At 34.2% G+C, this 13,428-nt stretch overlaps 2 protein-coding genes across 10 annotated transcripts in view; one reads left to right on the forward strand and one right to left on the reverse strand.

Moving 5' to 3' along the window:
* The window catches only part of LOC127409595 (androgen-induced gene 1 protein-like), a 60,848-nt gene extending 47,449 nt beyond the window's left edge, over positions 1–13,399 (forward strand). For both annotated transcript variants that reach the window (XM_051644249.1, XM_051644248.1), the window contains 3 exons: positions 2,839–2,954; positions 4,541–4,704; positions 8,594–13,399. In XM_051644249.1, coding sequence (XP_051500209.1) covers positions 2,839–2,954; positions 4,541–4,704; positions 8,594–8,628 — 315 coding nt within the window. In that variant the 3' untranslated portion in view covers positions 8,629–13,399. The remainder of the gene's footprint in view (positions 1–2,838; positions 2,955–4,540; positions 4,705–8,593) is intronic.
* Positions 1–13,428, reverse strand: part of adat2 (adenosine deaminase tRNA specific 2) — a 74,614-nt gene that overhangs the window by 55,507 nt on the left and 5,679 nt on the right. The window contains exons 7-8 of one of the 8 annotated variants that reach the window (XM_051644253.1): positions 1,030–1,069; positions 386–598 (exon numbers count right to left, since the gene is read on the reverse strand). The exons of 5 other annotated variants lie outside the window; for them this stretch is intronic. Coding sequence is in view for 1 of the 3 variants with exons in the window: in XM_051644259.1 (XP_051500219.1) it covers positions 6,360–6,616 (257 nt within the window). In the remaining 2 variants the exon portion in view is untranslated. Of the gene's footprint in view, positions 1–385; positions 599–1,029; positions 1,070–4,738; positions 6,617–13,428 lie in introns of those variants that run through there. 2 more of the 8 variants (XM_051644255.1, XM_051644259.1) reach the window with 2 other exon arrangements.

The raw sequence follows: 13,428 nt of genomic DNA on the forward strand, positions 1-13,428 counted from the left end.
TGAGCTCATAGACTGAGCCGCTTCACCACCGAGTTCAACCGAATACCACTACTATCTGGGAATCATACTATCGTACATACCAATTTAATGAATTAAAAAAAAAAAAAAAAACACTTTGATATCGGCATTATATGAACTTGAGTCTGGGGTAGTACTGTGGCACTAGTACAACACCATTTTAAAATAGAACTGTCTATTTAAGCTTTTTTTTTCTCATTTGACTTTTTACTTCATATTTGAGAATATGAACTGGCTAAATCTTTTTATTTATTTTTTATCATTATTATTTTATGCACTGTTTTTAACAGCCAGGAAGGTTCTTTGCAATAATATAACTATTTAGCTATTTGCCTGATATGTACTTCTATCAGGAAGACTTGCAGACTTGAGTGAAATTCAAGATGGCATTTATTTGATGAATATTAAACAGAAAATGTAATGTCTCTCTTTGGCGTAAGCCCCGTGGTAGTCCGAAGAAGTTGTACTCAGAACCATCATATCCTGCCGGAGATAAGAGGCAGGGGCAAGGAGCCTACCCCTGTGCAGGACGGGACTCAACTGGTAGTGGTGGGGTGGTGGAGGTTGCTGCGTTAGCACACTGAAACAGCAATGTGATAGAATGTGAGCAGACTAATAAATCAATGGCTTACAAGTGATTGGCTAGGAGTTACCTAGCTAATGGTGCGATGATGTACAGATGCTAGTCTTCCCGCTAGGACTACGATGCGCTTACATTTCATGTGGACTAAGGAAACAACGTCAATTTAAATATCTGGTGATTTTTTAATTCTAAATTAATTTTAATTCACAACAGATTTTAATTCGAGTTTTGTTAATATTTAAGGTAAAAATTCGAATTTAGTTTCTCAGCCTAGGAATGCTCAAACAAATAGAGTAATGTTTTGATAGTGCCACAGAGCCACAGTGTTTATACTTTCGGGGGATTAACCAACAAATGACTTACTTATAGTCGATTCTGTATGTTAAGCTGGGATACAAAAGAATTTTAACATAGAGAAAATTACTTACTTCATCTTAAAGGACTATAATGCTATTCAGCATCACGTGCCTGTGAATAAATGTTAAAAGCATTCAGAGTCAAACAGAGGCAGCAGTCCTTCCTTCTTACATAGATTATTTTGAGGGGGTCTTTTGAGAATATCAGATACACAACAGCTGATACAGTAATGCAGGTGGCTGACTTTTAAAAGGGCTTTGAAACATGAATTTCTGTCTTTGAGGACATTAGAGTTACAAATGAGGTGATAACAAGAGAAAACAGATACTGCTTACATGAGATTTACGACCCATCAATCCACCGCGAAACCACAATTAGACAGTTTGCAAACAGAACACTGTGCAACCTTTAGGGGCTACCAGGAAAACATGTTGGATATAGCAATAGAATTTGGCTGTGCAAAGCTTTCTTTTTGGATGAATGTATGCGGAATGCAGAATGTTTCAGTATGAAGGTCTTTACTTAATATTACAAATTATCAAACCACAATGTGGCATTTATTTTAAGTGTGCACAAACACGCTTTTCAAGCAAAAATAAAAATAAAAAATTCACAATAAGAACTATGTTCTTTTCAGATGATAAAATAATGGATATATTGTTTAAAATTAAGAGAGAAGGTATTTAGATACTTTCTGGTTGCCAAACATTAGTGGATTATATCCTACTCTGCTTGGACACCTGTGTGAACTTGAAAGGAACTGATTTCATACATCTACTAAAAATCACCTTGAGACGAGTTAGGTAAATGTAACAGCAAAGTCCATCAACGTTAAGATAAAAATCATTTCAAAAGTAGAGCCAAAAGACAGAAACATTATACATGTTAACATGATTTTAATTTTCCAAAATTGTTTACTAAACTTATCTGTGTAAAGTTACAGTATATCCACTATTTCAACTCTGTTGTCATGATGTTGTAATGCCGGTAAACCCTGTGATCTGGTAAACATTATAACGCTGGTAAATCTGTGATTTTATTACAGTAAAATCATGTTAACAGGTATAATGTTTGTTTACATCTTGTGGCTATACTTTTGAAACAGTGTATATTTAATGTTTATCAACCTAATGGGATATTTCACAGAAAAATGAAAATTATCTCATTATTTAATCATCCTCATGCCATCCCAGTTTATGACTTTCTTTCTTCTGCAGAACACAAAAGAAGAATTAGAAGAATATTTCAACTCTGTAGGCCCATACAATGCAAGTGAATGGTGGCCAGAACTTTGAAGGTCCAAAAAGCACATAAAGGCAGCATAAAAGTAATCCATATGACTCCAGTGGTTTAATCCATATCTTTATAAGTGATATGATAAGTGTGGGTGAGAAACAGATCAATTTATAAGTCCTTTTTTACTACAAATCTCCAGTTTTATTTTGACTTTCAGATTCTTCTTTTGTTTTGTTTAAGGCAGTTTGCACTATTCGTGCATATCACCACCTAATGGGCAAGGAGGAGAATTTATAGGAAAAAAGGACATAAATATTGATCTGTTTCTCACATCTGGGATGGCATGAGGGTGAGTAAATGATGAGAGAATTTTCATTTTTGGGTGAACTATCCCTTTAATTCACTTCCACTGTCAGTGCCTTATTGCAACTGCAATTTATATTTGGTTATCAACATAATGCCACAAATGCTGTCAATTGAGCTTAACTTCTATTGAACTTGAAGTACTTCTCGAGGCCACTGTATACTGTATGTCATGAGCAAGTGCACTATCTTCTGCACCAGAGCATCAACATAATAGCAAACGTTTTTATTCCACAAAGTGATTTTTGAAACTAATTATGCTCAATTTCTGTCCTTTTCAGCACACAACGGTTCTTCCTTTCATCATAATTGAGATGAGAACAACATACCATCAATATCCCAGCAGGTCCAGCGGACTCTTGGCGGTGTGCACGTTTGCTGTGGGATATGTCCTATGGTAAATGTCTCCCTCCAGCACAGTCATACTCAATTTCACACTGGGTTAATTTATAAATTACTCCCTGTAGGTACCATGATCAGTGGAAGTTGAATGTAGAGTGTTCTAGCACACTGTCAATCAAAAAAAGCTTCCATCAGGCAACCTGATCTTCCTGACCTCCAAATCATTCCCTTATGTCTTTCTAGATGATAATTAATTTGCTCATGTTTTGCATACAAAAACTAAACTGAGCCAACACTCGTTTTACTGCTCTAGAAACCTTTGGAAAATATTCAGCAATGGATTTATTTAGTCTTGCATATAACAGATTAATTGGCAATATGAAGAAAGTCTTCGAGCCAAACTAAACTAGTCTGACAGCACGGAAGAGGTGTCTGTCGAAATCACATTAAGTACAAGATTATCAGGACACACCTCTCTGTCTTATTTTCCTTCCTAAATTAAGCTGATTAGGCGATGCATTTTATTTTGTCAGGAAATAAGACTTGCCTCTGCAGCTGTTAATCCATAGGCAGCTTTACATGAGGATTATCATCCAGAGATGACCAGAGAGAGGCAGATCGATCCCTCATTCCCAAAGCACTGTAAATAGGCCTATATATACAAATGTAGACATATTAGATCTGTAGGCAATCCTAAAGTGCTAGATACTCCCACACTATTTCACAAGACTCTCATGAGTCAGAGAAAACAAGGCATTTGAACAGCCTGTTCTTATAAAAAATTGTGACTGTGGCAACATTTTAGCATTATGATATTAAGTGGTCCTTTGCGTGTCACGGCAGTTCCGAGATGAAATGTCCACTGTGTGGTGCTAAAAGCGAGTTAAATGTTCTCCCAAACAGATGAGGTTTTTAAGGTTAATGCTCTATCGAGTTTTACATTTAAAAAAAACGGACCTCCATACCCTAAACCTTAAACCTGAACCTAACCCATAGTGTCATAAAAAGCACATGTAAGATGAAAAACATAATTGCTGAAAGATAGCACAAGTACATATTTAAGCAGAACATTTTACAAAAGAGGTTTTAGAATATAAGATAATAGGGATACTGTTCAAAATTAAGACAAAAATGGAATGGAAAAGTTAGGTTAGAGTAGTTCTGAGAAAAGCTCTAGAATCATTTGTTTACAGATGCCACTTGGTTTGATCATTTGTCATCTAAACCAATAACATTTGTCAGTGTGACTTATGTATTCTAAAGTGTTCAAATACTTTTTGGGGCCAATGTGGGTTGAAGTTACTTCTTTACTATTCATCAAATATTAAAGCTAAAGTCATAAATGCAGGAGTAGATGAAACAGACACAGTCCATTACATAAACAGACTGACAGGTTGTAGATCACGACCATGTGACTGTGTTAAAATTGCTCTGGCACAAATAATTAAAGCAGCACCACGCTGTAACAAAAAGAGCAGTGTCTAGGGCTCGGAGACATGAATGGTAGATACATTGACAGTCTGGTGACTGTTTCTGTAGCTTTTTAAAGGGTGGATTTATCAGACAGAAGGACAGACAGAACCAAAGACAGATCGTGAGTGCAAAGGTACAAGACTTTCTCACTCTCTCTTGCTCTCATAGGATGTGCTGGGTGCACAGCATTACGGGCGTTTGGGTATATCCTTTGCTGGAGCACATTGGGCCAATGGCCCGAGTTCTCTTCTTCATCTGCCTCACAATACTGGTCAACGTCTACTACATCTTGGGAGAGATCCTAAACAACTACATCTGGGATTCCTCAAAGAGTGAGTTAAAGGATTTGCTCACTCAAAAATGAAAATGTACTCACTCTCAATGTCATTCCAAACTTGTATGACTTTCTTTCTTCTGTGGAACACAAAAGGAGAAATTTTGAAGAATGTTCATGCAGCTCTTTTCCATACAATGAAAGAAAACGGTGACCAGGGGCTTGTCAAGCTCCAAAAAGAACAAACATGCACCATGATATTAGTCCATGCGACTTGAGTGCTATATTCCAGGTCTTCTGAAGCCATAGCTTTGTGTGAGGAACAGTCCAATATTTAATTAATTCACTGAAAATCTTCCCATCCACAGTAACTCTCAAATGTTATTTTCCTTTATTTAAATATGGCACATAATTGCATAGCTACTGTGCCAGGTTTGACATAATACACTATTGGTTCTTGAGTGTCTCCGTAACTGATTGTGACATACCAGCTTTTAATATGTAAAGCGCAAATCAGATTTGAAAGCTACAGCAGAGGGGAAGCTTTTCAGTCAATAACAACTTTTTCAGTCTGTCCCTCATACAAAGCTATCATATGGCTTCATAATTCTTTTACAATTCCTTCTACATTAACTCATATAAAGTTGTATGGACTATTAGTACAGTACTATTATGGTACTTTTTTTGTTGTTGTTGTCATTTTTGGAGCACAACAGCGTCTGTCCCAGTTCACTTTAATTGTATGAAAAAGAGTAGCGTAAACATTCTGCTTAACTCGTTGTGTTTTTCTGATTTTGTGTTCAGCCCCAATTCAAACTTGATCCTGTAACTGGTACAGTATACTGTACTTGTAACTGGTAGAGCATGGGACTAGCATTACTAAGGTCATAGGTTCAAGTCTTAGGGAATTCACCTACTGATAAAATGTATACATTGAATACACTGTAAGTCACTTGCCAAATGCTTAAGGGTCAATGACGCAACGCTCATTCTCTGTCTGGATTTATTAAGTTATTCAAAAATACAATAAAAATGCAATTCACATAAAACAATTACTTGAATACACCTCTACTCTGATGAACATGTTTTCATTTCTGAGTTTAAAGTCTAAAGGTCTTTAAATGTCTAAGTGGTATAACCGTCCGTACAAAACAGTACGAAATAAATAAATAAATACATACATAAAACAAAAGTCTCTTTAAAAGCTGGAATTCTTGAAATGTTGGCATAAGTAGTTTGGAATAATCTTTTATTATTAATTCTATATTTAAAATTTGTTTTAAAATATTATTAATATTTGAAAAACTTAAAAGTCAAGTGGTTTAACCAACATGCAAGTAGCCATTCTGTTGTCATGTGACAAAAAAAAACAAAAAACAACAAAAAAAACACTTAAAATAGAGAGTACCCCTTTAGACTGACAATTAAAATTTTTTTTGACATTTTGATAGATTTAGTTGATGTCAAGTGAATATTCTTGACTCAATTTTGTGTATAAATTGCTATAAAATGTATATAACCAGCATGGACTCAAAATTCCATTTCAATGAGATTGACACCTTTTTGACAAATTTTGTTTTATTTTTTATATATTTCTCACTTTCATCAGCTTGGACAAGCTTATTTCTCATTGACTTATAAATGTAAATTACAGACAAAGGGTAAATATTGTGTATTTGTAAATTGTATGTTTATTATGTGTACACACAAACCCTATTTTTGCTCCCCAACCCACGCGTAACCTGTTAAGACACTTACACACATTTCCCCCAGGTACATATACATCCCTACTAGCTTCCTAATGCACCCACGCACACTCCTCCGCCTGTTAGCGCTATAGACTGAGAGCAATGCATTGTGGGTGTAGTGCCGCCAAAGGCAACATACAGCAGATGGGAACGGAGCCCGTGAGCAGTCTGAGAGCAGCAGACGGCGAAGGCTTCGCTTCCTCCCACCTGCTTGACACTGACCTGCAAATCACCATACACACTCTCACATGTACACACACTGCCACCTCAAGCTCTCTCCTATGGAGTTGATCTGTTTCATCCTCGGTACAAGCACTTGCGCTCATGTCCAAGGCAGCCATAATCTAAGACAGCCCCTCCAGCTAAACTAGCCATGAACACTTCAGACATTCATGCATTGAATTGTTGATCAATATGACTCACGATTCTAACAGCTTGTTGAAATGCATAATCAGTTGCCAAGACTACAGATCTTATTATTGTTAATATCTCATTGCAGTATCCAACATTAATTGTATAATGAAAATATTCAGACTGAAGAAATCATTCAGAATACTATGCGGGGGTGAACTGTATATCGGTGAACGTATTGGTGTTGTGTTTGTTTATTGTTTTTAATCAGCATTCATAATCAATCTAATTATGTTGATGATCAAAGCACATAATATCATTTTATTTTTCACAATTCAAACAGCAGACTAAACAGATTTTTATATGCAAGGTTTCAAAATTAAAGGTACTCATTCATTTGAGTAAATTCTACATTCATTTTTACAGTAAATTCTAGTGTTTTAATACCTAATGTCACTTAAAGTTCTAGATAGGTGCTTTAGTCTGAGTGCAATATCATAAACAAAGCTATATTAAAGATTTATATTATACAACAGTTATTAATGGTCCTCTAACATGATTGGAAGAATGGTGTTCCAAGAATGCTGATATTAAGCTAGAAATCTTGTGCTTGATCTTGCTTTTGGAACTATTTTTGTTGGCGGAGCAAAAATAAAATGAGATAGTGGGCAATATTGTGCCTGAAATGTAATTTACTCAATATTAACTTTTTATTTTAAGGACCATCACACCCTCGGTTGTGCTGTTGTACTGAACCTTAGTAGAATTGTGCAAAAATATCGATTTTCCGATTAATGGCGATTTTCATTTGAAAGATCCTGATATAGATCTTAAGGAATATTCCACTTACAATGGAAGTGAGTGGGGCCAATATTTGGAGGGTTTTAAAGGCAGAAATGTGAAACTTATAATTAAAAAAACAATCTTGTATATTATTTGAGCAGTAAAGTTGGTTCAATATTTGTTTATCGGGATTACAGTGTTTGCAGCGTTATGTCGTCAGAGCAATACAATTTTTAAATTGGATATAACTTTACACAGATAAGCTAAGTGTTTTTTTGTTTGTTTTTTTACAGTAATCATTTTAACACACATATTGTTTGCATCTAGTTGCTATACTTTTGAAACAGTGAGTATTTTCAAATTTACAGATTGATCCCCATTCACTTCCATTGTAATTGCCTCACTGTAACCCTTCTTTTTGTTTTTTGTTTTTAAAGAAAGCGAGGGACAAGTAAAAAATAATTTTTGTGGTAATCAACATTATTCCACAAATGCTGTCGATTGAGTTTAACTTGTATTGAACCCAGAATATTCCTTTAAAAACTCCCTTTGAAAAAGATCACTTTTTCAAGATCAAAACTCACTTTTACTTTAAAGTTGACTTCAGTTTTGGTTGTGCTAATTATTATATCTGTTAAATATATTGCACTTGAACTGCATAGTTTGGGCCCTATTGTTAATTTATAAAAATAATATTTTTGTAATGTACAAAGAAGGTTCCCTTTATAATTTACAGCATTATCTGAGATAATTCATATGCAAGCAAAATTGACATTATAACAAAAATATATCCAAATGAATCTGAATTAAGTAAGATTGTATCAAAATGGGATTTAAATAAAATCGGGAAACCCAGCCCTAAACTTCAGCATGGCTGTAATGACCTAAGACCGAATCACAGCTGTGCCTATATTTATTACAACAGTACTTTTGCTAATATGATGTTGCTTAAATATCCATCATATTAGTTTTGTCATAATTACCATTTATCAGTAATGGTCAAAATGTCTATGTGCATCCCTACTGATATCCATGTAATTAAATTTGTTTTCCCCTTTTTTTCAGGTACTCTGGAATCAGACAAGGTTAAATCTGACTAAAGCCCACAGCAAAAGCAACCAGATATCATAGCCAGCCTTGTTTCTCTTAGTTTGAATCCTAATCATTTTGAATCTGGAGTTCAAACCAATTAAGACTTAACTATCAAAGATATCCTGATTACATATTTACCCTTTCTCTTGGTCTTCTGAGACATTTATCCCATCCTGATTACTGCCCCTTAATTAATTAAAGCACAGACCTGTAGTGGCTTGAACATTACAATGAATATTTCATGTATTTAATTTATGGTTTGAATGTTACAGTATTTCAGAATACCTCAAGTATTGTCCAAGCACTGAATGGTATTTACTGTACACATGCTGTAATCATGTGTACAAGGACAGTATCACAAACCTCATTACACATGTCATGACAGGTGTTGTGTATTCACTAAAGAATGATTTATGAAGGATTCTGTTACTCTTTACCCCAGTAAAACAAATGAGCAACACCTTTTTATCCACTACAATAGCATATTGCAACTGACAATGAGCACAAGATAATTTGCTTAGGAAATGCTGTTGGAAACAGTTAATTTGGTCCTTCTAAAGACATTTAACAGTTCCTCATTTAAGCTGAGCAGATATTGCTGCATGAAATCCAAGTGCATTGTCAGAAGAGAAACTGGCATATTGGGACAATTTCCTATTTTTGCTGAAGTTATCTCAAAGGGATTTAATTTTTCATATAATTTGGAAATGTAGCTATTTTTGGTTTAAAGGGATAGTGCACACACAAATGAAAATTCACATCATTTAATCACCCTCATGCCATCCCAGATGTGTATGACTTTCTTTTTTCTGCAGAACACAAGCAAACATTCTTTCAAATTTTAAAAGTGAAAGTCGAAATTTATGGTAAAAAAGGACTTAAATATGAATCTGTTTCTCACCCACACATATCAAATCGCTTCTGAAGACATGGATTAAACCACTGGAGTCTTATGGATTACTATTATGCTGCCTTTGTGATTTTTGGAGCTTCAAATGTCTGGTCACCATACACTTGAATCGTATGGACCTACAGCTGAAATATTCTTCTAAAAATCTTTGTTTGTGTTCTGCAGAAGAAAGAAAGTCATACACATCTGGGATGGCATGAGTGTGAGTAAATGATGAGAGAATTTTCATTTTGGGGTGAACTGTCCCTTTGAGTTATTTTACAGATGTTTCTTCTTTTATTAATAAAAAAGTTTGAAAATATAATTTTCTCAATCTCATTTTTGTTTCTTTAAAGCTGTGGAGGTAGACAGAGAAGAGGCAGAGACCTTGAATCTTCACTTTGCCATTTTCTTCTCGTTTTCTTTCTCCGCTTACACTTAAGCCCTCACGCAAACACAGACACACCACAGTTCTGCGGGAAAAGTACAGCCAACCTTTCAATTACAGAGAAAAAATTTTGTACTTATGATTTAATGTCTCCTTATAAGACAGAGATGTTGCCCAAACACAACAATTCTTTTGTGCAGAGCTGGACATTCTTTTCTTTTAATGAGAAACACACACACAGTGCCTGAGGAAAATGAGTAAGCTCAACAAGGAATAAAAATCAACTTGTGACGGACAAGTCTAAATATTAAGGCCCTGCTTAAAGCTAGAGTTCACCCAAAATTAAAATTCTGTCATTATTAACTCACCCACATGTCGTTCCAAACCCCTATGACTTTTTCTTTCAAGGAACTCAAGAGACATTTTGAATGATGTTCTGGAACTAAAGCTTAAGTAAAAAATAAAATAAAATAAAAAAAACACACAAAGGCATACTACAGTAGGCTTGTGTGAGAAACAGAGTGAAATTTAAGTTGATAATCTTCCCCTCCAGTGAGCTATAAACGACCAGATCATTAAGTCAAATTAAACAGATAAATCAGCTTATGGAACGAATCATTCAAACTGGTTTTGTGAACCTGATCAACCAATTCATTGAAAAGATCTAACACATAAGAACATTCCATTCATAATTAATTACTTCTTTTGTTCCACGGAAGAAAGGAAGTCTTAACGAGTTTGGAAAATCATGAGGGTAAGTAATTGATGGCCTTAAAGTAATGTTTTCAAACTTAAATCCATGTCCTGAACAGCCAAGAAAACAATTCAGCATTACAGAATAATGATAGATAGCGGAAGATCTTAGGTAAGAGCAAAACCCCTCAGGCTAGTTGTAGTGAGACACCTGGTATTATCACATCTTAATTTTCAAATGAAACTGTCAAAACGCTCTCCTCTCTTGTTTTAGAAATGTTCACATACACCATCACACATCATTTTTATTCTCCGAGTAATTGTCGGTAACACTCTCTATGAAGCCCTTATTTATAATGCATTGTTAAGGCATTATAATGCATTAGTAATATCTCATAATACACCTTGTAATATATTATAACTTCTCATAAATAATTGTTACCACAATTATAATACTTACCTTTTCATAGTTATACCTTAGAGTATAATACATTATAACACAAGCAACATCCAATTTTATCTGCAGAAGTTATAATGTATTATATATATTTGTAATATATAATAGGTATGCTTTAATTAAAGTGACAAAAGCAATATCTTCTTATAAACATCCATAAGATATTTTTAAGTGGTTGTAAGACATGCTGGAAGTTATATACATTACATATGCACAAAATAACACACATTCAATGTAAATTTTGAGATATTACGAAAAACACTTGGAAAGCTACAAGGTTAAAATATATCAGAAACTCTCCCTTGAGAAAAAAAAAATATTTATGTTGATCACACATGTAGCCAATCTTCTTGGGTGTAAACACACCCATGAATCATTTTTTCTTTTTTTTTTTTTTTTATCTAACTGATTCTATATTGGACTCTATTCAATAAACTTTCATGTTTGTGCATCTTATTTGGAGACTTATTTTATAAATAACTTCCATTATATAAGTTTGACTTGTAATGTATTGTATGTTATAAGATTATGTTACAGCTGTTTATAAGAAGATATTGCTTTTGTAACTTAAAGTAGGCAAAGACCACTTATAATATGATCACGTCATAAAGCCTTTTGACTGTTTACACTATGCTGCTTTTGCATAACAGCACTTAAACGATTAACTTTTTAAGCTTCTGCTGTGTTAAAATTGGATGTTGCTTGTGTTATAATGCATTATACTCTAATGTATAACTATGAATAGGGTAAATCTTATAATGTATTATAACTGTAGTTATAATTATTTATGAGACGTTATAATGGTAACACTTTACAATATTTAATGCATTAGATATCATGAACTAACAATTAACAATATTATTAACATTACACAATAAAATTAACATTAAGATTAATAAATACTTAAGTATTGTTCATTGTTAGCTCATCTTAACTAATGTTATTAACTAATGCTAACAAATGGAACCTTATTGTAAAGTGTTACCATTATAACTTATTATAAGGTGTATTATAAGACATTATGAATGCAGTATAATGCATTTATAATGCCTTTACAATGCATTATAAATATGGGCTTCATAGAAAGTGTTACCGAATTGTCAAGAAATAGATGAAAAAAGCTAGATTAAAGCTAACTAACTTTATTACATCATATAATGTTAATGTTGATTCATAAATGTGAATTTTTTTGTTTATATACAGGATCTTCTCCGCAGAGCTCCTGCAGTATCGTCACAGACCCCTGGTTGAAAACCCTGGGCTTAAAATAACATTTGGATAGTTCTTCTTGACAACATTCTTGTTGACAATTTAGTCTAGCTGCTGTGTGTATGGAGGGAACTGTGGTGTTTGTGTGTGCAGAGAGGAAAAGTGTATGTGTTTAAATTCTCTCTGTCAGAGTGTTAATTTCAGACCGACACTTCATAGTCTTCTCATTAACACTGCCTCTCCTGCGTGCAAAAGTGGCAAACTGCATGTTTCCCTAGCATCAATTAACGTGATCTTCAAAAAAACAAAAAAAAAACAAGACTTTGCAAAAAAAAGAATAAATGAGGTGCGTGCAGCTATATTTCTGTGCTGCAAATGCATTTGAAGGACACCATATGCAGGATGCATTTGAAGGACAGAACAATGTCTGAGGAATTCTGTCTTCATTTACTCACCCTCATGTTGCTCCAAACCTGTATGACTTTCTTTTTTCCTTGGAAAACAAAAATATATAAAGATAATAGAATTATAGATATATTAGAAGAATATTGAAATAATAATCAAGCTGTTCTGTCCCTGGTCACCATTCAATTTCATTGTCATTCTTTTCCATCCAACGGGCATTCTGCATCTGGTTTTGTGTTCAACGGAAGAAAGAAAGCCATAAGGTTTGGATCAACAGTATGGTGAGTAAATGAAGACATCATTTTTAACCATCCCTGTAAGTGTAAGGTTCCACATGTAAATGATGGTTTTTATGAATTAGGCAATCTGAAATCTATAAATTATTGACCATCACCTGACCTGATCCTGTTTATGCTTTGTATCACACTGTTCATTTTAAGTTCATTTTACCATAGTTAATTTGTTCATTAAAGCTATCAGTGATGGAAGGTGTCCATTAAGGACAGAAGAGAACTTTCAAAAATTGTAAATAATGAAATTACACCTCAGGTAAAAAATAAATACTTCATGACTTGTAGAATAAAAGCAAGTATTAACTTATTTGTGTATTTTACTTGTGTTTCTCAACATCCTTTCCCAAGTGCACTGTGGACTTGAACAAGTCTATCATTTTTACCTCTCAATGAAATATCGTCTATGCATAAAGAAGTCGAGACGAAATATCGTTCTCACTCCATTAGAACAGGCAGAGCGTAGGTGGGTGCAGC

Source organism: Myxocyprinus asiaticus, chromosome 19, assembly GCF_019703515.2.
Source record: "Myxocyprinus asiaticus isolate MX2 ecotype Aquarium Trade chromosome 19, UBuf_Myxa_2, whole genome shotgun sequence".
NCBI classification, from domain to species: Eukaryota; Metazoa; Chordata; class Actinopteri; order Cypriniformes; family Catostomidae; genus Myxocyprinus; species Myxocyprinus asiaticus.